This window comes from Equus asinus, chromosome 7 (genome assembly GCF_041296235.1).
Source record: "Equus asinus isolate D_3611 breed Donkey chromosome 7, EquAss-T2T_v2, whole genome shotgun sequence".
In the NCBI taxonomy this organism is placed as follows: Eukaryota; Metazoa; Chordata; class Mammalia; order Perissodactyla; family Equidae; genus Equus; species Equus asinus.
In genome coordinates, this window is record NC_091796.1 from 42,118,399 (window position 1) to 42,144,139 (window position 25,741).

A 25,741-nucleotide genomic window follows, 5' to 3' on the forward strand; every position below is an offset into this window, starting at 1 on the left:
GGTTTATCCATGTTGTAGCATGTATCAGTACCTTGTTTCTTTTTACAACTGAATAATACCCCATTTTATGAATATATCACGTTTTTGTTGATCCATTCATCAGTTGATGGACAGGTGGGTTGTTTCCACTTTTTGATTGTTGTGAATAATGCTGCTGTGAATATTTGTGTACAAGTTTTTGCATTGCCGTAGGCTTTCATTTCTTTTGGGTAGGAGTGGAATTGCTGGATCATGTGTTAAGTTTATGCTTAACTTTTTAAGAAACTGCCAAACTGCGTTCCAAAGTGGCTGTGCCATTTTCTATTTCTATCAGCAACGCATAAGGGTTCCAGTTTTTGCACATCCTTATCAACACTTATTATTTTCTGTCTTGTTTATTTTAACCATCCTAGTGGATATCTCATTCTGGTTTATGTTTGCATTTCCCTAATGCCTAATGACGTTGGGCATCTTTTCATCTGCTTATTGGCTATTTGTATATCTTCTTTGGATAATGTCTATCCCAATCTTTTGCCCACTTTTTGTGTTTTTTTAATTATTATTGAGTTGTAAGAGTTCTTCACATATTTTTGTATATTTTGGATACAAGTCCTTTATTGTTATGTGATTTGAAAAATTTTCTCATATTCTGTGGGTTGCATTTTGATTTTCTTTATGGTTTTTTTTTTGAAGAGCAAAAGTTTAAAATTTTAAGTTCTATTTATCAGTTTTTTTTGGGGGGGGGGCGGTTATTAGCCCTGAGCTAACATCTACCACTTCTCCTTCTTTTTGCTGAGGAAGATTGATCCTGAGCTAACATCCATTCTCAACTCCCTCTACTTTATATGTGGGATGCCTGCCACAGCATGGCTTGATAAGTGATGTGTAGGTCCACACCCGGGATCCGAAATAGTGAACTCTGGGCTGCCAAAGCGGAACATTCGAACTTAACCACTACACCACTGGGCCAGCCCCTCAATTTTTTTTATTGCTTGAGCTTTGGTGTTATATCTAAGAAATCACTACCTACCCAAGATCATGAACTCCTCAGTTTTCCTCTAAGTAGTTTTAGCTCTTATATTTAGGTCTGTGGTCCATTTTGAGTTAATTTTTATTTATGGTACAAGGTAGGGGTCCAAATACATTTTTTTTTTGCATAAGAATATTGAATTATCTCAGCAGCATATGTTGAAAAGACTATTTCCTTCCCTTGAACTTTCTGGAAGCCTTTGTCAAAAGTCAACTAACCATAAACGTAAGGGCTTATTTCTGGGATTTCAGTTCTATTCCATTTGTCTGTCTATTTTTATGCTAGTACCACTCTGACTTGATTATTGTAGCTTTATAGCAAGTTTAGAAATTGGGAAATGTAAGTCCTCCAACTTTGTTCTTTTTTTTCAAGTTTATTTGGGTCTTTGAGTCCCTTGCATTTCCACAAGGATTAATTATCAATTTTTTACAAAAAATCTATTTGGAATTTTGATAGGGATTGCATTGAATCTGTAGATGAATTTTGGGAGTATATCTGCTGATGCGTGAAGATGAGCTAACCATTAGGAATGGAATTGTTTGCTTAATTTTGTTTTCAGATTTTTCATTGCTAGTGTACAGGAATGCAACCAATTTTTGTATGTTGATCTTGTATCTTTAAACCTTGCTGAATTCGTTTATTATTTTTGATAGTTTTTTAGTGGATTTCTGAGGGTTTTCTATGTACAAGATCATATAACCTGCAAATAGAGACAGGTTTGCTTCTTCCTTCCCAATCTGGACGCCTTTACTTTTTTGTGTGTGTGTAATTGCCCTGGCTGAAGCTCCAGTACAATGTTGAAAAGAAGTGGTGAGAGCGGGCATCATTGTTTTGTTTCTCATGTCAGAGGAAAGCAGTCTTTCTCATTAAGCATAACGTCAGTTGTAAATTTTTCATAGTTTTTTATTATGTTGAGCAAGTTCCCTTCTCGTCCTGGTTTGATGAGGGTTTTTCATCATAAGTGGGTGTTGGATTTTATCAATTACTTGCTCTGCATCTATTGAGATGAATGTGGCTTTGTTCTTTATTCTTTTTAAAAAACCACTTGATTGAGGTAAAATTGAAATACAAAAAACTGTGTGTATTTAACGTTCAACTTGATGAGTTTGGAGATAAGAATATATCTGTGAAATCATCACCACAATCTATTCTATAAACGTATCCATCGCCTCCAAAAGTTCTCTCCCACCCTTTTTATTTTAGTAGTATTATTTTCTTGTGATAAGAACCTTAACATAATGTTTACCCTCTCAGCAAAAAATTTTAAGTATACAATACAATATTGTTGACTAGCGGCACTATGCTATACAGATCTCTTGCATAACTTAAGCTATCTTGCATAACTGAAGCTTTGTTCTTTGTTCTATACTGTATTAATGTGACCTTTTTCATTCTAGGTCTTCAGTTTTGCTTGTGAATCCTGCAAAATGGTGATATTTAATATACCTTCTAAACTAGAGGCAAACAAAATGGTCGGCAAAGGTGAGAAATTTCAAAACAGTGTTTTTAAAAACAGAAATTTAGTTTACTTATTCTGGAAAGATCATGTTATCCAATCTTTGCCTTTTGGAATTAGCCTGAATCTGTTTATAATTAGATCTAATTCAAGATAAGTTTAAATATATGTTTCTGTTCCTTATAACTCCATTGAAGTCTTTGGTTGATTCTAGTGCAAATGTGCTAAGCCATGATTTTGTAGCCATTTATGTTTTAACAGTTTAAAAAATACATAAGGAGTCGCATGTAGAACATAGCCCTGTCATTGCTCTAGGATTCTAGTGTTAGAGAACTAGAGATAAGGAGCTGAATCAGAGTTGTGTTTTTATCAATGCTTTAGCTGCATTGGGGAACAGAACAAGGTGAGCTATTCCATTCAAATCTAAATTTAATCAGCTATTTGCACGCTGAGAAGTTGGGGGACCTCAAATTTTCCCAACAGTTGGGAAACTCTGCCCAGGTGGACATTCCATGTGGTACAGGGAATATTAGAGGAAAGTATCATGATTTTCTTTTTTTCTTTTTAAAGACATATAGCTTGTTCCAGAGATACTAAATTTACTTTTCAACAGTGTGTCCCATTTCTGGTTAAAGTGCCTCATTTAATTTTATTAAACACATGCCACTGTTATTCTTATGGGAAGAAAGAAAGAAAAGGATGTAAAGAGAGGTCAGGGATGTTCCTCTAGGGGAATAGACCAGAGGTTATCATTCTGAAAATGTGAAGATGGGAGAAATATGTCGTCACTCGTAAATATGTTCACTTCTTTTTGATGAAACGTTTCCATATGTAACGGATTTGGATTAAAGTGAAAACACTATACATGAGTAACATATGAGTCCTTTGAGAGCCTATTACTTAAGTGAATATTAATATATCAGTTTGGTTTCTGTTAAAACAGATAGTTGAAGAATGGGATAGATTTGATACTTTTAATATAAGTATCAAAACACTTATATGGATACTTATATCTTACTACTTTTCACTAGAGAAAATTCCCAGGGAGAGTTTCACTGGGGAGCCCTAGAAAGCTAGGAATGGGAACACAAAAAAATTGTGGTCCCAGGGAGTGGAGTGGGGGGTGCAGCATAACAGAAAAGTGCCAGTGGGAAGAATTCAAAAATAGATTTTTTTTTACTTGACTATTTGCCCAACTAATACACTCTGTCGCTCTTTGGGCTCATGTGTTTATAACTTCTCGTTGAAGACAGATGTATCTTAAAAGACTTAGACTATGTTGTTAAGGAAAACTTGTGGGGCCGGCCCCGTGGCCGAGTGGTTGAGTTCACGTGCTCCGCTGCAGGCGGCGCAGTGCTTCATTGGGTCAGATCCTGGGCGCGGACATGGTGCTGCTCATCAGGGCACGCTGAGGCGGCGTCCCACATGCCACAACTAGAAGGACCCACAACTAAGAATATACAACTATGTACCGGGGGTCAGGAAAAGGAAAAAAATAAAATCTTTAAAAAAAAAAAAGGAAAACTTGTTTGTTTATTCAGGTGCATGTGCATGTGGGAGCCTATAGCTCAGCTTTGTCATAATTGCAACATGCACACCTCTTTAATAGGAAGATGATTTTCATAAGGTTTATAGAAGCATATAAAGGTTTAAAACCTTATTTAATACAAGAATACAATCAATAATTATTATTTTTTCACTGGAAGAAAATTATCACTTTTTAATACATGTAATGAGATTGGTTAAGATATTTGGTAAAAACAAAGTGATTCGTTCATTTCACGCCACTTCATGATTTTGAAGAAGATTGTATAAACTATTTCAACACTTCTTTTTTCTTTTTGCATGTGTTTCTACTTCACAACTTGGAAATTGTTACTTACAGTTGATTTGAAAGAGTGCCTCGGGTCTGCAGATCTCGTCCGGTTGAGTGACTCTGATTTCAGAGTCCTAGATGACGGGTCAGTATACACGGCCAGCGCTGTTGAGTTGTCTGATGAGAAAAGATCGTTCACCATATGGCTTTCTGACACGAAGAGACAGACACAGAAAGAGATTACTGTGCTCCTGGAACATCAGAAGAAGGTATTCAAAGTACATTGATATTTTCAAGCCGTGTTTTTCTTTTCATTTAAATAACTTTCCGTGAAAATTGCATGGAGGACCAAAGGATAAATAGGGATTTTTCCTCTTCTTTTCCTTTCTCTTCCGTTTGCTTTCCCTCCTTCCCTCCCACTCTCTTTCTTCCCTTTCTCCCTCCCCTCTCCTCCTCTTTCTCCCCAGTTCTTTCTCCACATTGACTAATAATTGTCTTTTGATTTTGCTTTGTTAAATCTGAGTGACACCTCCTCTGTGAAGGCTTCTTCACCTCTGAAGTCTAACTAATTACTTTTGTGTGCCAGTGTCACTTTGGTGACTCCTCTATTTCAGCCTTTGGGATTTTGTATTAGTGCATACAATTTAGGTGTAGTTGTTTGACGATGTGAATTAATCCCTTCATGCTTATAGTTTCAGGAATACCTGACCCATAATCAATAGGTGTACACTAAGTTAATATTACCAGTAGTAGTTCCCAGTGAATAAGAGGTTGATTTTAAGTGCCACAGTGATTCTGATGTTAAAATGGGATGGAGATCCTGGAGAATGTCTGAGTATCAATGAGAGTATGTATGGCATGGCATCGGCCGTCACTCAGGTGCTTATTCAGTACAGTTCTAGGTTCCACATCAAGAGGAATGCTGTTAGGAAAGTAGTCACAAAAATGATTAAAGGTTTGGACTACATTACAAGTAATCAATGTTAAGTGTATTAATGATAAAGTTAATTTAAATGACTGTTAGCACTTTAATAAATGTTTAATAAAATTATTTATCAATTAACTTTCAGGATATAAAATGTCTTCCTTGCTACACCATGAAATGAAATGGAAATCACTAAAAAGTCCAATAGAACTTTTTGCAGTGATGGAAATGTTCTATAATCTGCACTGTCTGCTATGGTAGGCCAATATGAATGGCTACTGAGCACTTCGCCTGTGGCTAGTGCAACTGAAGGATGGAATTTTATGTTTTATTTAATTCTAATTACTTTAAATTTAAAGAGTCACCTATGGCTTGGGCTGCCATATTGGAGAGTGCTGATAGAGTGTTAAGGTAGTGGAGAATATGTGTTTCTACTCTGGTTGACCTAAGAGTATGAGGTTTTAGCAGAAAGAACAAGTAAGTGCTGTCTAGAGATTGTTATAAAGAGGATGTGTTCTCCATCTCTGTGGGGGAAAGAACAAGAAGAAGTAAGAATTCGGGATGATTCCCCTGACCTGAAAGTATGCTCAGTGTTAGAAAGGTAGACAAGAGCAAAGTCTCTAGTTATGAAAACTTAAAATCTGGATACATTCCTTCTTACCCTTCTAATGCAAGAAGACCTTATTATCTGGTCTCGAGCTTCCGCACGGAAATTCCTGAGACTGAGCGTCTAGGGAGGTGTTACGTTTGTGGACTATCTGCTATTTTACAACAAAATAGGCTGTGATGCTTTGTTTATTTAATTTTCTTTCTCTAAATGCAGGTGCTGAGGAAAAGACATCTTAAAGAAACTGTTCTCAGGCGTTCCAAGAGGAGATGGGCTCCTATTCCCTGTTCAATGCAGGAGAATTCCTTGGGCCCCTTCCCTCTGCTTCTTCAACAAGTAGGTTTCACACACCTTCTGAGCGGGAGTGCTCTGATCCCAAGAGTCTGTTTTGTTCAGGTTTCATAACTCTTTAAACATTTAAAATAAGCAGATTTGATTGAAGGTGTTCAGGAAATGTAATAAAAGTGAGTAAAATGAGAAAAAGTCACCAAAAAACTAATAATGAGAAAAACTAAAAGATCACTAAAAAACTGCTATTAATAATAATATGAGAAAGACTGTGGTCATTAAATGGCTTTTGTTAGTTTATTTGTCCATTTAGCAGTTAGTTATTGAGCACCTGCTGTATCCTGTAGAAGGCACTGCTCGAAGTACTGGAGCTGGAACTGAGTTAAGTCATGGCCCTTGCTCTCATGTGGTTTATTCATCCAGTGAGGAAGAGAGAAGTAAGCAAATTATTACAATTCTGAGTGATGAGGGGGATTGGTGTGATCTGAGAATTCATGGGAGGAGCACTAAGTTCTGAGATAAAATGAGGTAGAAAACAAGAAAAGACTTAGAGGAGGAGACATCTAAGTCCTAAGGGATGGGGAAGTGTTGCGCAGGCACATAATTGTGGAAGGAGAGGGAGGTACAGAGGTGAAAGCGAGCATGACTCCTTAGAGGAGCTCTGGGTAGCTTCGTCTTCATAGGTTTGATGGGGCTGGAGCAGGGAGATGAGGCAGAAGAGGCAGGTAGAGGTCAAACCATAATGGGCCATGTGTGTCCTGCTAGGAGGTTTGACTTTTTCCTAAAAACAAGAAGTTTGTTTTTTGGGGGAGGGGGGAGGGGAAGATTGGCCCTGAGCCAACATCCCTGGCTAGTCTTCCTCTTTTCCTTTGCTTGAAGAAGATTGTTGCCGAGCTAACATCTATGCCAATCTTCCTCTATTTTGTATGTGGGGCGCTGCCACAGCATGGCTTGATGAGTGGTGTATAGGTCTGCACTTAGCATCCATCTGTGCCAATCTTCCTTTATTTTGTATGTGGGATGCTGCTACAGCATGGTTTGATGAGCAGTGTGTAGGTCCGTGCCTGGGATCTGAACTAGTGAACCCTGAGCCACCAAAGCAGAGTGTGTGCACTTAACCCCTATGCCACTGGGCTGGCCCCCAGGAGAAGTTTTTAAGCAGAGTCAGATTTACTTTTCATGAAAATCTAAGTGGACCATACACATTGAAAACAGTTTACTCACGTAGGGCTACAGCATTGTGCTTGCCCTTTCCCCTTAAATTTCTATTGCTTTTAATGATGTTTAATAGCAGTGGTGTGATCAGTGTCCTACTTGTTTACATTTTTGACTATTATTCCAGTGTCTTTCATGCTTATTTTTTATTCTATCCAGTGCTAGACTCGTTTCTTCTTTTTAATTATTGTACTTCAGGCACTGATGAGATATATTAAAAAGTGATTTTTGATTATCAAAGTTATCCTGATCATTGCTAATTTTAGCCTTTGCATTGCTAAACCAGTCATTACCTTTCAGTCCTCATTTCCTTGATATCTGTACATTTGACATAGCTGACGTCTCCCTCCTCTTTGAAATTCTTTCTTTGCTTGACCTCTAGGACACCATTCACCTAGTTTTCTACTTACCCCACTGGCCACTCCTTCTTAGTATGATTTGCTGGTTCTTCCTGATTATCACCTCTGCTACCACCTCCCCCAGTCTCTAAACTTTGGAGAGCTCCAGGCCTTAGTCCAGGAACTTCGTCTTTTGTTAATTCATATTCACTGTCTTGGTGACCTCATCCAGTCTCATAGCTTTAAGTACTATTTATACATTGGAGGCTTAAGACTTCTTATTTCCAGCCCAAACTACCTAATTGATATTTCCATTTGGAGGTTTAGTAATAAACATTTCAAACTTAACATATATACAAATCAAATGTTCGGGCTTTCTCCTAAAAACATCTTCCCATCTCAGTTAATGGCAGCTCCATCATTTCAGTTGTTGGGGCATCACTCTGTTTGGTAAAGTTTTAGTTGTAAAGAGCATATTTCTCTCTAAGAAATTAACAGATATGGATTTGTTACAATGTATCAAACAGTTTACAGAATTGTTGGGAGGGCTAAAGAAACAAACTTTAGGTTGAACTTTCAGGAATGAGTCACCAAGTTATACCACGGAATCTACAACCGGGGACATGCTGTTTTCTCCATGATGGGGAAGCCACTAATTCTAGAACAAAAGTGCTGCTACCAGGGCCAGGAAGTTGCCATGGTCAAGAACTGACCACAGTTAGAAAGTCCTGCAAATGTAGCTCCAGAATACCATCTTAACTGCTCCAATTAGTGTCAGCGAGAAGTTTGATGCATAGCTCTCTCTCAAGACCCACAATGCTGATGAAAAACTACCACAACGTCTGCTGCTGCAGAAAAAAACAAAAGAAAGAAAATAAATAATCTAACCTGTGATGCCACCAAAAACAGCAGAAGCAGCAAAGATGAGACATCTACCTCACTATGGCCTCCAAATCTCATGCAAGCACACTTGCTTGTTCATACTTAAATCTGGAACTCTGGTTTGAAGAGACTGGAAAATGGTGTGTTTTGGGTTTGTTTTTGTTTAAATCTTTTTAATGTCTACACTATGAAAGGACCTAGCAGGAGGATAAAATAGATGTTGAGCCCCAATTTACCATATCCATCTGTTCTGTTCAGTTAAACTTTTTTCTTTTTCTTTTTCTTTTTTTTTGAGGAAGAGTACTCCTGAGCTAGCATCTGCTGCCACTCCTCCTCTTTTTTTTTTTTTTGCTGAGGAAGACTGGCCCTGAGCTAACATCCATGCCCATCTTCCTCTACTTTATACGTGGGATGCCTGCCACAGCATGGCTTGCCAAGCGGTGCCATGTCTGCACCTGGGATCCCAATCAGTGAACCCTGGGCCACCAGAGTGGAAAGTGTGAACTTAACTGCTGCACCACGGGGCCAGGCCATGTTCAGTTAAACTTTTAATTCCAGTATTATTGTAGTGTGTTGGTATAGCTACATTTACCAAGATCTCAAATTACTGTGGTTTTAGCAAGACAGAGGTTTATTCTTCTCAAGTAAAAGTGTGACCTGGGAAAGAGATTATAATTTGAGAAAGCACTAGGGACCCAGGCCTCTTTCCTTTTTAGTTTGGCCATCCCTGCAGGTGCAAGATGGCTCGCCTCTGTGTCCAAGTGAGAGAACACACTCCTTCACCTTCTAGAGCAGTCTGGATCTTGCATATATTATTTTTGCTCACACCCCATTGACCTGACCTTTTCATGTGGCCATACCCAATTGCAAAGGAGATTGAGAAATGTTGTTCTTCTGGGCACACTTGTGATCAGCGATAAATTCTAATACTAAGAAGATGAGCAGAGTAGATATTAGGGGATATTAGCACCCTCTGACATGGTGTCATACTCGACTTGCATCTTTGTACCACACATCCAACTCATCGGCAAATCCTGTTGTCTTTACCTTCAGATTGTATCCAGAATCTAACCACTTCACACCACCCCTATGGCTTCCATGGCAGTCTAACAAACCATCATCTCTGAATTTTTGTAGTAACTTTCTAAATGGTCTTCCTGCTTTTTTCCCTTACCCACTCACCCACTCAAGGCTGGTCTTAACAAAACACCAAGTATTGTCCCCTGAAAATGTAATTCAGATAATATTACTCTTGTCTAAATTATCCAGTGGCTCCCCATCTGACTCCAAGGAAAAGCCAACATCCTTGGAATCACTTACATGATGTGGCCCTGTTACTGCATTCCTCATCACCTCCTACTTCTTTCCCCCAGCTCTCCTTCCTCCAAGCACAGTAGCCTTCTTGCTGCTCCTTGAACACTCCCAGCACGACCCTAGCCTGGTACCTTTGCACTTCCTCTTTCCTCTGTCGGGAAGAGTCTTCTCTGTTTATTCTCATAGCTCATTCTTTTAATTTTTGTTAGTTCCTCTCCCTAAAGAACATGCCAATTGGCATTCTTATCATCAATATATGAGAGTCCCTGTTTGCCTCACCTCTACCAAAAATGGGTATTACTGTTTTTTTCTATCTTTGTCAAATCACTAGATGGGAAATTATGCCTTATTGTTTTTAATTAGGTTTTCTTTGGTTACTATGTATGTTAAACATTGTTTTCATTAAATTTGAGCAGTTTTAAAAAATCTTTTGCCAAATCTCGTTACTGTTTTGTGTGTTGAGTTGATGAAGTGACAAATGTGATTGTTATTTTATTAAAGACAGTTCTTTAAAATGAAAAATATAAACACATAAGCTGAGTTTTTAAAAATAGCATTTTAACAGAATTTAACTTTAATTTTTTTACGTATATATTTTTTTCCTTTTAGGTTCAATCTGATGCAGCACAGAACTATACCATCTTCTACTCAATAAGTGGGCGTGGAGTTGACCAAGAACCTGTAAATTTGTTTTTCATAGACAGAGACACTGGAAATCTGTATTGTACTCGGCCTGTGGATCGTGAAGAATATGATGTTTTTGATGTAGGGATTTTGTTGATATATGTGACTTTAAATGATTATGTTTCTTCCGATACTCCATCTACTCTTTCCTGTCTTCTCGCACTCTCTTCTTAGAGGGTATCTTAAAGTCAAAGAAAATAGATTGTGCAATATTTTGGAATACTTGGTCTCCTCTTTATCTCAGCTCCTTTTAGGTAAGCCTGAAGTGAAGCAAAGAGCTTTCATTGCATTTGAATGTAAATTCTAGTAAATTTCCAGGAGTAGGTTTTGCGTATGAGACACTCCTGCTTTCTCTGGTCATGGTACATTTCCCTCTCTCCAGGATCTGGCCATAATTGATTGTAATGGCCTCTTCTCTTTTCTGCTTTAACTACTTTTTTTGTCTTCCTTTCACCTGTGTGATTCTCTGATCATGTCTGAGAGCTAGATAGGGAAACAAAAGTGGGAGACCAAACCCAAACAAGGGATAATAAGCCAGCATTCTGATAGGAATGAGCCTACAGTCAAGGGGGAATAACTCAAGACAATTTTCAGTTTAATATGGTAAATGCTCCTGGGTCATGTGGTCGTCTTTGTGGTGCAGGGAGAATGAGTCTCCACAGGAAAGAGGGATTCTCTTCCTAGAAGAAGGAAGAGATGCTGGGTAAGCAGAGGTAACTGATGTCCACCACGTGACATTTCTTTGCTTTTGGTTAGAAAAATTTCAAATCAGTGTTGCAATCATGTGCCAAATAGAAGTACATTCTATTTGACATTACATTGCCTTTGATTAATTAGCAATGCAGAAATTGGCAAATAAATTCTGTTAGAAAAACTCTTAAAATATGTAATTTATGAGGTAAAACTATAAAGGGGGTTGGTATTTACAAGATTGGGAATCATTGCTTCATTTAGATGATGTAGTAGGAATTTTTCCCATTGCCTTGAATTTAATTGTTCTCCCCAACATAACTTTCTGATTATGGAGAGAATAAGGACTATAATTCAAGTCTCTATATTCACATTTGATTCCTTAGGTTAATGGATAGAGTTGTCCTTGACTTTGCTGTACTCTGAAGTTTTATTTCAAGGGTAGCCATTTCTGCTAAATACGGGAAGCTCTTTATTGTAGGTAAAGTGTTTCTCCATTTGATGCTTTGATGATTAAAGAAAGTATTGAATAGAAATTTTAAGTGATTTATTATTAAAAAGATTTTCAAAGAAGGTAGTAGATAAAGCATAGTACTCTTTCTTGCTAGAATATTGTATTAATGGCCAATTGAACTTGCTTTCTCCTGTTTTACAGTTGATTGCCTATGCGTCCACTGCAGATGGGTATTCTGCAGACTTACCTCTTCCACTGCCCATCAGGGTGGAGGATGAAAATGACAACTACCCTATTTTCACAGAAGCAATTTATAATTTTGAAGTTCCAGAAAGTAGTAGAATTGGTAAGAAAACTTTTTTCTAATTGAATTTTTTTGTGCTTGTTTCCATTTGCCATTTGTGTTTTTTCTGTTATGAAATGTATGTTCATTTCCTTTGCCCTTATTTTCCTTGGTGTTTATCTTTTTCTTAACAACTTTTTAAATCTACTTAAAAGTGTTCTTTGCATATTAAGAATTTAACTTACTGTCACATGGCAAATACTTTCTCAATGTATTATTGCTTTTCAATTATGTTAAAGCTTCTTTTTGAGCTACAGAAGTTCAGGACTTTCATTTAGTTAAATCTATTCACTTTAGACTTAAGTCTTTTCCTTTTAGACTTTGTGGTAAGGCAACTTTTAAGAGTAAAATGTACTATGTGAAATATGTTTATGTACGTGTTTTGAGACATTGAGGTTTTTATACTCGAAGCCAGGTCATTCTGAGATGATATTGGACCAGTATCTATTTGCCAGAATGCATTTAATCCCATCAAATCCAAACAATGTGCAACTTACATGATATTACATGAGTTTGTAGTGTTGTCAATGTGGTACCAATTAATTATAAAACCATGTAACAGTTATTCAAGCTTTGTACCATATTTGGTTTATATACTTTATTTTGTTTTATCATTATGCAGGTTTATCATTATTCTCACCTCCAAGAGAGGACATGCAAGGTAGAATGTACAATAAAACTAAAATCAGTGTAGATATTTTTTTTTAGGTTTTATTTAGGAAAGTATTGAATGACATCCACTGAGGATAAAATTGTTTTATTTTTTAATTCTTTTGCAGGGAAAGATTCACCCCAAGCTAACATCTGTTGATAATCTTCCTCCTTTTTTTTTTTCCTCCCCAAAGCCCCAGTGCATGGTTGCATATCCTAGTTGTAAGTTATTCTAGTTCTTCTACGTGAGCCACCACCACAACATGGGAACTGATAGAGGGGTGGCGTGGTTCTGCAACCTGGGAAATGAACCCTGGGCTGCTGAAGCGGTTAGCGCTAAACTTGACCACTAGTCCTTCAGCGCTGGCTCAGGATACAGCTTTTTTAAAGCTCTTATTTCTATTGTCTCTTCTCTTAAAACTACTACTTTACCACTTTGAATTTAGAATGAATACTGGGATAACTTTAGAGAAACTGCTTATATCACGTTTTCCATCCTGAATGCTTGCTCTTATATGTGGACAACCAAATATGTATTTCAGTTTAGTTGGCCTGTAAATGCGGTGTTTATGATGTCTTCTGAGACCTGCAATGTGGAGAATAACCACTCACAATAAAGTTGAACAAACGTGGACTCAGTCAGTAAAGGATGACTTTGCTGACTCGTTTGTTAAGGTTTCTACTAGTTACTTAGATCTTCACTGCATTATTTTATTTGCTATTCCCCTTTATATTTTACTTTAATAATTTGATGTCATAGATGTTAACCTCTTTATTATTCACATGCTACAATTAAGAAAATAAAAGTCATTGGTTTGGAGTTTAGGAAACCTAGTTTTTGATTCAGGGTCTGTTATTAATTCACTGTGGGAACTCATGGAAGTCCCTTTGAATTCTCTGAGCTGTAAAAGGAGTTATTATACTGGATGACCTATACTGTTCTTAGCTTCACAAGTCTATGACTCTGTTACATTTTTCTCTTTTCAAAGAGAGACAATTGGTTTCAAACTCTTTCTTGAGGATTCTGTTGACGTCAGTAGTAACAGAGAAGAATCAAGGACAAACACTTTGATGCTCTGATTAGCCCAGGGTGCTTTAAGCATCTCACACCAAGATCAGACCTATTAAGGCTGTGAAACTCTGAACTAATAGGTGTTCCTCGAGTTTGCCTTAACTCTCCCACAGAGGATTTGGACAAAGCGTGCTCAGCTAATACCAAAGTATAGCACTCGAGGAAATGAATTCTCAAGATTTTAGGAAGATTTTCTATAAGTAAAGCAGTTCCATATCCAGAGAATTAAAACAGAATTTATATCTTCCAGCTGTCAGTAAATCTGCAGGAAGAAAATGTTATACCTTAAAAAGATTATAAACTTTTTTCTATGAAAAGATAGATGAATAACATTCGTATTGATCCACTGCAGAAATCTTGTCGTTATTTATAAATATATAATTGGACATTCTCTACTGTGTGTGTATATATATATATATATATGTAAGTTTAATATATATATTTATTTACACACACATATACACACATACACATATATGTAAACTTTAAGGATATTTTTTAGTGACAGAATTATTTAAAACTAATATTTCCTTGTCTTATGTCTTTTAATTCCCTTAAATACAATATTTCAATGAATATATATATATATATTTATGATTGTGTGTATCCATCTCTTGTTCCTCATCTAGCCTTACATACAGGGCTAAGGCAAAGTGGATCTATGCATTACGTTTGCATAGGCATTGGAATGCTATCCTTACGCTATAAAGTATGTCCGCTCTTCGATACCTGAAATCCTCTACCAGGGCAATATTCTTACATTCCACACAGGTGACAAGTGTTAATAGCTCTTACTGAAAAAGCAGTTGACTTAAATTCTCCCCGAATGGTAAATAGTATGAAATCCGTTTCTGAGGATTAAGTGGGGCTGGTGACAGTGGCATCTGGGTACTAAGTTGATGAACAGAATGAGACAAATCAGAGACTAGCAAAAAACAAAAACATCACAGAAAGGAGACTGGGATGTGAAAGGTCAACTTGACCATCTATACAATTTTATCCCAAATCAGTCTTGATTTAGCTACTAATCAAAAGTTTAATTGTTAAAATCCAATTTACTCAGGAAACATGGTTTCTCTCTCCAGCTAGGTTTGTTATTGCACTATGTGGGAATGTGTGTTGAAATTACTCTTGAATGCCGGGTAAATAAGTTTTTAGTAATTTACTATCAAACATTTTAAACTGTGAGCAAAGTAAAAGTGTACCTTGATTCTCAGCATCCAGGTATTTCATATTATAAATTTGAAGTCATCTTCATGAGTACTATCTAAAGACGTAATACCTTTGGTAAGAAATATATTTTAAATTAGGTTTCCACCACCATTGTTAAAATTTGAAAATTGTGGATATTGCGCAACACGTTTTGCAATTCTGGAAATGAAAGACTCTTCTTTTAAACATGTAGGTACTACAGTGGGGGTGGTTTGTGCCACGGACAGAGATGAACCAGACACGATGCATACACGTCTGAAGTATAGCATTTTGGAGCAGAGGCCAAGATCACCTGGGCTCTTTTCCGTGCATCCCAGCACAGGCGTAATCACCACAGTCTCTCCTTATCTGGACAGAGAGGTAGCTTTCACACTGGAGAATATCGTTTCCCGGGGGCTTGAGTGCCTCTCCCCATTTACTGTAATTTGCCAACCTGTGGGCTTGGAGTTTCTAATTGTATTTTATTTAGGCATAAGATAATAAGAATTCCTGGTCATGTTACCTGTTTTTTTATGTAATTTCTATTTCTTATATGAGAGAAACCATAAGGAATAGAAATACAGGTCAACTGGTGTTTAGAAGGAGTGAGAACAAAAGATATTTCTTATGAAAGTTGTTCTTATTGAATATTATTTTATTTCTTGTGTGTGGCTAGTTAGTTCCAGCTCAGTTAGGACATGTAGGACATTTAGTTTCCTCATGCAGGACAATTAGTTTTGCTTGTTCCATGATTCCTATTCAGATCTTGTAGATATGTGCTTTTTATCAGGAAAGGATTAGTTGAGACAAGGTTGATGAATTATTAAAAATCTGTAACACTATTTGGAGGATAGGTAGTAGCATATTGTCATGTATATAGTACTTTATGTTCAAATTCTTTATGCATAATTTTATTTGATCCTTATAATTTTCCTATTTGACTAGATAGATGTTATTCCCAATCTCTAGAGGAGAAGTGTGACAGAAAGATTGATTGACTTGCCCAAGTCAAATTACCACACTGAATCTTCTAATCAGTTGTTGCTCTGTCCATTTTATCAGCCTACGTTTAACTCAGAGTTATGCATTATTGACTGAGGCACGTTAATCAATTTCACATGTACAAAGTTGCTTTATTGGAACACTTCAGCGGTTCCCACTGCAATTAGAATAGCATAAATCGAAGAATCAACATGACAGGGAGAGATAATTATACAGAAGAAATCGATGGGATTTGATGCCAAAGGAAAAGGGAGAGATGGCGAGAACTTATAAAAAGGAATCAAAAGTAGTACAGAGGTTTTATTTACTATTATTTTTATTTTTGTCTGTATGTGTTGGCAGGACATTTTGTGTGATAAAGCACATAATGGTAATAATAAATAAATGGGAAAGTTTGAAGGGGACAATGTGAATGTGTTTTTGTATCGGAGGAATATGTAGAGATGATGTGGTAATCGAGGGAAAGCAAGGATTTTTTCCCTCATTTTTTTACAGATTGAAAAATAAGACTTAGAAAAAATGAAATATTTTAAGGTTACACATATAGATTTGGGGTCAAACCCAGATTTGTTTGCCTGATCAAAAAAAATCTAATAGGATTTTATGGGGAAGAATACAGGAAGTAAAGAAATGAACAAGGGAGATAAGGAAATAGTGCACTTAATGGAAGAAAGAACAGAGTATCAGAGGGTCCTGGAGCCTCTGGGAGGAGCATTTCAGGATGTGAATGTTAATTTTCAATGTAGCAGGGAGACAAGTAAAATGAAGACTGAGGAATACTTAGGGGGAGATAGAAAATGAGGTGAAATGGAACAACAAATGGAGTGGCTCAAGAATAGTAAGACCGAAGAGATAAGCAGCTGAGGTGGTTATGTCACAAGCTAATGGAGGGGAGGAAGACAATTCCTCTACCCTCCAGGTCCTTCTGGTTGGTCTAAGAATTAAATTGACATGAGAAAGAATAATAGGAGTAAATCAAATAAAACTTAATAATGTGTACATGGAAGAAATCCAGCAAAGTTGAGTAACTCCCCAGAATTGCCGAAGTGCCACCTTAAATACCATCTTCAGCAAAAGACAAAGGAGGATGTTGGGAGTAGTAGTTTAGGACTTCAAAGGGGAGGAAGACAATTGACTTGGAAACAGAAAAGCAGATGTTTGGTAGACAGAACTTTGATAAGAATGAGCTTAGCAAGGACCCTCACAGTCTACCGATACCCAGAATTATCCTGGCGACAGGGCTTCTATCTTAAATTCTTTTAGGGGATTAAAGGGGAGCATCAGAGTTTATTTAAGAGTCTTTTGTACTTAACCAAAGAGACACATTTTGGGTTGGCCAATTCCAGTATCCCACACTAATGACTCTATTTCATCACCAACATACCATCTGCAAACTCCATTCTCAACAGTGACCTCCTAATTGCCAAATCCCACAGTTACCTCATGCCCCTGTCTATTGTTGGCACTTATTGACACTCTGTCTTCTCTTGGATTTCTGGTTCTCCCCCTAGTTTAATCTTTTGTTTTTAGTGTCTTTTGCTTAGCCTTCTTATTTCCCCTATGCTTGAAATGCTACTGTTCTTTGTATACTCAGCTCTTCTCATCCTTTAACTTCTCCAGGATAACCTGATTCTTGCCATTATTTCAACCTGCATCTACATACCGACAGCTCCCAGATCAGTATTTCTGGCTTTGGTCTCTCCTGTAGGTATAGGGCCATGTATCCAGGTGCCTTCTGGACTTTTCTCCTTAGATTTCCCATAGGCACATAAAATTCAATGTATACCACACAAAACTCATAGTTTTTTGTCCCTTCTTGCCCAGCCTTGCTAGGATTCACTTCCTCAGAGAATTGTCTTTCCAACATTTCCTTTATTGGGTGGTGATAGCCCTATCTGCCCATCTATCCAAGTAGGACACCTGAGCATCATTCTCAATCCCTCTTTCTCTCTTAACTCGTATATGGAATCTGTTATCAAGTGCTACTCCCTTCTGACTCCCACCTCACTTTCCTGTCACTCTTATTCTCTGTCCTCATTTCTACTGCTTCAGATTTGGACCGCCTGTTTTTGACTGTTTCAGGAACTCTTTAACTGGTTTCTTTGACTTCCAGCTCAGTTCACTCCAAATTATGCTCAACCTTAATTAGGAATATACTTTCTGCAGCTCAAATGTTCTTATTTTGTGCTCTCCCTGTGACTCCCACAAAATCTTTCCCTATTACTTGCTACTTAAAGCATAAGTCTAAATTCTTAGTATAGTGCTTTGTAATTTAACGTCTGCCTACGTTTTCAGTTTTACCCCGTCTGCTAAATTCTTCGTGTATATGCAAATGTGGCAATCAAATAAAAGCATGGATACACATAAATAGAAGAGTGTACAATTGAAGCTTCATTTATAAATTTAAACAAAGGTTTTCAAAGCTAATATTTGCTTTGTTTTAAGGTTGTAGACAAGTACTCATTGATAATGAAAGTACAAGATATGGACGGTCAATTTTTTGGATTGATAGGTACATCAACGTGCATCATAACAGTAAAAGATTCAAATGACAATGTACCCACTTTCAAACAAAGTGCTGTAAGTATATAATATCAAAATCTACCTCTACTTTACCTATTATCATTTGTTATTTAATCTGAATTAATAAAATGTTTATCATAATTTGAAGTATATATGTTTATTTTATGAATAAAATTAAATAGCAGACACATAAATATCTTTTATTTATTCATAGTGATACTTATGTTATCTCCCTCTTGTTAAAGATCAGTAACATTACTCTCCATTTGTAGTGAAGTTGTTTCATTTTAAAGATAATCCTTAATGAAATAATACTGTTTGTGATTCATGGTTTTAAAACAATCTAGGCAAAAACTATAAGAATAAGCAGTCTGGAAGTGGAAGAAACATTTTACTTTCTTTTTCAAAGTTTTCTTCATACAGTAAGTTTTCACTGAGTTCTTTCTGTTTCAGTATGAAGCATCAGTAGAGGAAAATACAGTCAATGTGGAAATCTTACGAATATCTATAGAAGATAAGGATTTAATGAACACTGCCAATTGGAGAGCCAATTTTACCATTTTAAAGGGCAATGAAAATGGACATTTCAAAATCAGTACAGACAAAGAAACTAATGAAGGTGTTCTGTGTGTTGTAAAGGTACAGTAATAACAGATAATTGACAACTTGGCAAGTTAACAAGGTTTAATCTGTGACTGGTTTAATCAACTAAACAGTTTCAGTTCATAGACTCTACAAGTTGGAAGGGAACTTACTCTATTTAGTCCAACTGTTCCCATCAAATGTTTGCCTTTCTTCTGTAATTTTTTTGCCAGTTATTATTTACCTGACTTAATGCTTGAACATTCTCAATTGTAAGAATCTCCTTATCTCTATTGGCAGCTTATTCCATATTTAGAGAGCTCTGCTTCTCAGAAGTCCTTACTTCTATTGTGACTAAATTATTCTCCTTATATCCCATGTCTTTACTCCGGGTTTTATTGCTAATACTGTATGGAAAAGGTATAATTCTTTTGAAAAGGCTGTTATGTTTAATGGAGACTGACCTTCTCTAGAATAAGTTTTCCCAGTTCCTTTAACTGTTCCTTACATCATATAATTTAGAAGCTCATATTCTCCTCATTCTTTCTCTCTTGAATATATGCCTAGTTGTGTCTGATCCATTTAAAGGTGCACTGAATGAACTTAATCTTTGTTCTACATATTGTATTTTTGGTTGCACTCTTACGTTCTAGGGTCCAGGTTATGAGGGCAGAAAAAGCCTTGTTTAGGAAGGATCATTGGTTTTATATTCCTAGCCTAGAACAAGAAAGAAAATTGCCCTGTGGGCGGATATAGGGATCATTCGTTGAATAAACGAAGCTTGTCTGCCAATAGCGAGAAGGTGGAGACTTTGGTACGTAAGCATCTCCATTTGTAATTATTTCCTCTGGAAGAATTTCCAGAGATTATGTACTAAGGCTTGGCAAGTTCTGTCTAGATGTGAATAGTCAAATGTATTTGTTCCAGATGGCTCTCAACATAAAGCTCTCCCCATATCAGTTTTCTATAATATGATCTACTCAAATTGAATACTAAAACCAACTACTTAAAAAAAGGAAGCTTTATAATTGAGAGTAATAGGAGAGGAAATAAGGAAATAGTACTGATCATTTTTCCTCCTTACTGGTCCAATTCCATCCAGTCTTCATTTGGACTCTAAAAACCAGAGCCCAAGACACAGACCTCAATGAAGGTAGATATTTAGGAAGTGGATCCCAGAAGCTAGAGTGAAAATGAGAAAGGAAGGAAGGAATGAAAAGGCAGCCAAGTCGACATTGTTAAGTTAATCACCTCTAGTGTTCAGTCATGCAATGGACCATGTAGAACATACTTGAGAATTAACTCCTCTAAGATGAGTATCTGGGGCATTTATCCATCAACTCTCATCCTCAATGCCCATGCTCCATTGATTGAAAGTTACCCCAAGGAAGCCTCAACTCTTCTCTACTTCTGGGCTGGACTGTACCTGCAAGTGGGAGCTTTCTAGCTTTGGAAAAAACTTTGATTCTGAAGAGCTGAATCTTTGTGTGCTTGAGATGCGACTCTCTCAGCTTAAATGGGAGGTGTCCATCACAGCTGCAGCTGAGGTCAGGGTGGGCTGAGGGGCTGGGGTGTATAATTCTTTTGAAAAGGGCTCCTGTGCATCAAGTGCAGTTTCCAAAGCTGGACACACTTATGTAGAACAGGCATTTGCCACAAAATTGATGTGATTGGCGACAGATATTTTGTAAAAGATTTCTCCTGGACATCCTTCTCCATGCCCTGCCCCCCACCACCTAGACTTCCTTCTGGAAATAAGTCAAAGGAATAGTTTGAGATCTGAGGTGGATAGATCCTGTCAACTGTAGTAGCTCAAGTCAAAGATCTAAGTTCAGACATTTTAGAGCACTCTAAATGCTTGGTCAGAAGGCTACTCCTCAGGTCTTGCCCATTCAAGGCCATTGTTTAAGACCCATTATTACTATTTTATTTCAATGGTTTTGTCTTGCTTATGGGAGGCAAAATTTAAGTAACCCTAGAAGTTAAATTTTTATTGTGACTATTTTTTTACCAATACAAAGTGATCTTTAGTATGTTTTCTCAAAAGAGTATATTTTAAAAATAAAAACACATATATGTCAACACATTCAATATTTTCCTATTCAGAATTCCAAGGAGTGGATTTTCTTTTTTTACCCAAGGAGTGCTGATCACAGAGATATTAAGAAAAATGTTTCCAAATATGTTCAGAAATTGTAGACTATATTCTAGAATATGTCCCACTCCACGTGACTAATACACGTCTCTTTCATTTCTGGTCAGCAGCTTCTGGGTACCACTCCAGGATTCCCCCAGGAGGGAGCAATTAGATAGTGATACTTTACTGCTTTGTCTGTGAAGAATATAGAACATTTCTTTCCTAATAAAATTTTTGTGCATTTATTTCCATTATTTTTAAACATAAGATAATTGCACTTATATTTTATTATTGCATTCTAGTTTGCACATCTAGGAAATACTTTTAGCATTTTAAAAGTAGCTATCATGTACTGAGCATGTTTTATGTTACAGAGAATGATATTAGGCACTTTATGTAAGTTATAGTTAGTTGTCACGTCTCCCACAATATTTTAGGATAAGGTCTTATTATTACCGCTATTTTACAATTAAAAAAAAGACTTTATAATTTTCTCCCTTTGCACAGTTTCTCTTACGTTTTCATATCAATGTTAGGCTTGCTTGGTAAAAATAATTTATTTTCCTTCTTTTCCCATTCTCCGAAATTGTAAAAAACAAAACAAACTCCATTGGATTAAAAGATTTATTTAACCTTCTCAACAATCCCCTGGTTGTTACTATCACTCTTCATTTTTGGACAAGGAGGCTGAGCCCAAAGAAGTGAAGTAATTTGCCCCAGTTCATATAGCTAGGAGGTGATAGAGCCAAGATGCAAACCCAGATATGCCTGACGCAGAGCCCTTACTCAGAACCACTGTGCGTTCTGAGTAAGTGATGAATGGCATCACTGTGTTGATTGCCTTAAAGGAAGCCTCCTCTTCCAATGACTGGTCCTTCCTTGTTAGGCGGGATTGTGTTCCGGATGGGTGTGCACTTCATTCATTTCTTTATACCCTATAGGATTAAGTAATCAGTAGGTTAAACCAAAGATTGATGAGGTTTACTTCTTTTAGCTGAACAAAGCTTCCAAGCTTTGCCTTATTAGTTGGTGTCTCCTATTATTACACTAAATTGGCTGTTAATAATAAATTCATCACTCTGCCCCTTCATTTGCCTGTACGACAGCCTGAGAGATTACTAAAACCTATAGGGAAAAGCACATACTGTGTGTTCTAATTGTTAAATTTTGCTCTTTCAAGAATTGTACAGAAGAGAAAACTTAGTCTCAGAGAAATTAAGAAACTTTCCCAAAGTGACACAGCTAGGATGAAGTAGAGAGAGGATTTGAACCTAGATTTCTTTGATTCCAAGGATATGCACTTAAGCACCATGTTAAATTGCTTTGCATAGTTTTGTGATCTTGAAAAGTTAGTGTCTGTATTATCTGTAAAATGCAAATAATACTTCTCTCTGCCTCCTTAGGAGCTATTCAATTATAGTAAGGAAAATGAAAGTATTCGGCAAATTGGAGGACATTATTATTACCTTTTTAAAAGTCTTAACGTGTTCTTGGGACTAGTGTTTTAATTTTCCATAATAGATAACTCTTCTGGAACTGTAGAGCATGAGCTGATACAGTCTTTAACTGAGTCCTGTGTAATCTTTCCATCTCAGTGTTTTTTCTTTCTATTTCATCATCAGTAGCAGCAGGGCATACGGACTTGAATGAAGAAGAAGATGTTCTCGGTCATTCTCTGCAAGAAAACACTTCATTTTCTAGGAAGTTGTTAGCATCTCAGTGCAGGATATTTTTGGACATCTTTTTTTTTACAATTGATGAAACAAAAAGGTACCCTGTGATAGAAGAGAAATCATGTCTCTTCATTAATCATTGATTTCATCCCATCAGATTTCTAACCTCCAGAGTTTTAAGCCACTAAAACAATATCCAGTTTAAGCCCCAAAAAACTACATAAAGAAATTCTAAGGCTTTAGCAAGAGGCTCTGGATTGAATAACTGCGTCTCCTCTAGTGCAGCAGCTGTTTCCTGAATTTCCATCCATTTCTCATTGCCAAGAGATGCTCTGACTCTCTGCATGATCATACCAACACATGTAATTTGTGAGATAGTGTTCATTAGCAAAAGATAAACAGATACTAATCCTTTTTCCCTCCTGACTCTTTAGTTCCTGGAGTGTTCATAAAAAAATCACAGAGTTTCACATATATTTTGTGGGTTCTATGATTCAGAAATCTTCCTGACTTCTTAGTGGATTCATGATGTTAGTATTTCAACTTTGTTGTTAGTACTTTAATTTTGCAGTACAGTGTAAAATAGTATTTTATGGGTTTTGCTTGATTTGCTGTCTAAAAATCAATTACCATCAAAGAATTGATTTAAAAATTTGTAGAGGCTAGTGAACCAATTGAGCAGCATTGTATACCTGAGGGATTATAGTGTGGTGGTGAGAGAAATGGACTCATGCCAGGCTGACTGGCTTCAAACTTCAGCTCAAATGATATCTTTTGGTTTTGGGAAAATCAGTTTATCTCCTCTTCTCCTCTTTCCTGCTTTGTAAAATGGGGATGATGATTATAAATAGTATCATTAGGCACATCATAGTTCTCTCACTCCTCTGCATTTTCACTGTGAGAATTTCATGGATAAACTGCAGACAGTGCCGAAGTATACTTCTCCAATTGTCAGAAATATAATTTTCAGGAACTGGCGTAGTGGTGTAGTGGTTAAGTTCGCGTGCTCCGCTTGGGCAGCCCGGGGTTTGCAGGTTCGGATTCCAGGTGCAGACCTTCACACCACTCATCAAGCCATGCTGTGGTGGGGTCCCACATACAAAATAGAAGAAGATTGTCACAGATGTTAGCTCAGTGACAATCTTCCTCACCAAAAAAAAATATATATAATTTTCATAAAAATAGATAGCATGGGTAAAAGTTTTACTTAACTCATTAATGAAGGAATCAGCAAAAAGACAAAGCAGATTCCTAAGAAGAAATGAGAACCTGGATTGATTTTGAGAAAAGGAAAAGCTGAAATAAGATCGCTCAGTTATATGCCTTATGGGATAATTAAAATATAACATTTGGAATGTCTTTTCTAGCAGAGAGGAAATAAAATCATTGTACTTTTTCCATTTTGTTTAAGTCAACATCTAATTTTATAAGAGGTGTAAAATATCTAGGACCTAGTCAATAGTAAACAGTAAGTCAAACAACATTGTGTTCCCCTGGAGAGTCAGAGGACCCATAGGTTGGTCCGTAAGACAGTGCTCTAAGCAGGGTCATAAGAACACTGTCATCCTTTTGCGTTATCTCCAGGTTCAGAATAATTTCCCTTAGTAAGAATGAACTATACAAATATTTCAGGAATTGCTTTTATACAACTCTACAAAACCCCGTGCAGAAACTTTTGGACCACTCTCGTTAAAGGCTTAGTGAAGACTCACCTCTTTGTTTAGCAAAGGATGAACGTCAGCATTGACTAAATGGGAACTTAGCATTTATGCAGCACTGTTTATATTTACAAAAGTTCACTTGCTATTTGAAATCCCCAAGGTATTTTACAGTGATATTGATATACATGTTCTTTTTTTTTGAAGCCACTGAATTATGAAGAAAACCGTCAAGTGATCTTAGAAATTGGAGTGAGCAATGAAGCTCCGTTTACTCGAGATGTTGCACTCAGAATGGCAACTGTGAACAAAGCCTTGGTCACAGTTCGTGTGAGGGATCAGGATGAAGGGCCTGAATGTAGTCCTGCAGCCCAATATGTACGGATTAAAGAAAATTCAGCAGTGGGGACAAAGATCAATGGCTATAAAGCATATGACACTGAAACTAGAAGTAGCAATGGCTTAAGGTACAAAGAAATCTATAACCATGTAAAAATACTGTATTTGTAATAATTGAGACAGTAACTTATTTTAATACATTTCATATTGCTGAAGACTATTTTTATTTTTTATTAACAGGTACAAAAAATTGCATGATCCTAAGGAGTGGATCACCATTGATGAGCTTTCGGGATCAATCATAACGTCCAAAACCCTGGACAGGGAGGCTGTGACTCCCAGAAATGACTTGTATAATGTTACAGTCCTGGCAATAGACCAAGGTAAAAAAAAAGTTTTAACATGATATTTCAGAAAGGAATTGGAGAATAAACTGCAATTTATCTTGTGCAGAATTATTCTTGTAATAAGAATATGGAATTCTTAGAAATTACTTTAAAGACTGTTCCCATTTCTGTTAATCGTCTAATGAGGTGAAACTGCATGGGGACAAGAAACCATGTCTTATTCATCTTTACATCTTCGGCATGGCAGAACCTTAGGTGCCTATAGATCCTATGTTAAAGGACAAAGACGGAACTTAAGTCTAGGACGAGGTGAAATGGTCTTACTAGACTCTTCTCGATCTCTTTATGTCACTTTAAATTGAGCCTTTAAATGACGCAGCTGATTATTAGGTCAAAATGGTCCTTTCCCTGAACCCTGTCCCTTAAAGTAACCCAAAGTTTCTCAGCTCTGGCTGGCTTCATGTTAAAATAATTTCCAGCACTCTAAAAAAATATTCCTGTGTGGACACTACCACACTCCCTTAAACCAACTGGATCAGAATCCC

General features: G+C 36.9%; 1 protein-coding gene across 2 annotated transcripts in view; it reads left to right on the forward strand.

The window, feature by feature from the left end:
* Positions 1-25,741, forward strand: part of DSC3 (desmocollin 3) — a 51,377-nt gene that overhangs the window by 9,793 nt on the left and 15,843 nt on the right. For both annotated transcript variants that reach the window (XM_014842239.3, XM_014842240.3), the window contains exons 2-11: positions 2,407-2,491; positions 4,351-4,550; positions 6,030-6,149; positions 10,460-10,615; positions 11,880-12,024; positions 15,150-15,316; positions 18,383-18,517; positions 18,914-19,099; positions 24,718-24,977; positions 25,090-25,232. In XM_014842239.3, the coding sequence (XP_014697725.2) occupies positions 2,407-2,491; positions 4,351-4,550; positions 6,030-6,149; positions 10,460-10,615; positions 11,880-12,024; positions 15,150-15,316; positions 18,383-18,517; positions 18,914-19,099; positions 24,718-24,977; positions 25,090-25,232 (1,597 nt within the window). The remainder of the gene's footprint in view (positions 1-2,406; positions 2,492-4,350; positions 4,551-6,029; positions 6,150-10,459; positions 10,616-11,879; positions 12,025-15,149; positions 15,317-18,382; positions 18,518-18,913; positions 19,100-24,717; positions 24,978-25,089; positions 25,233-25,741) is intronic.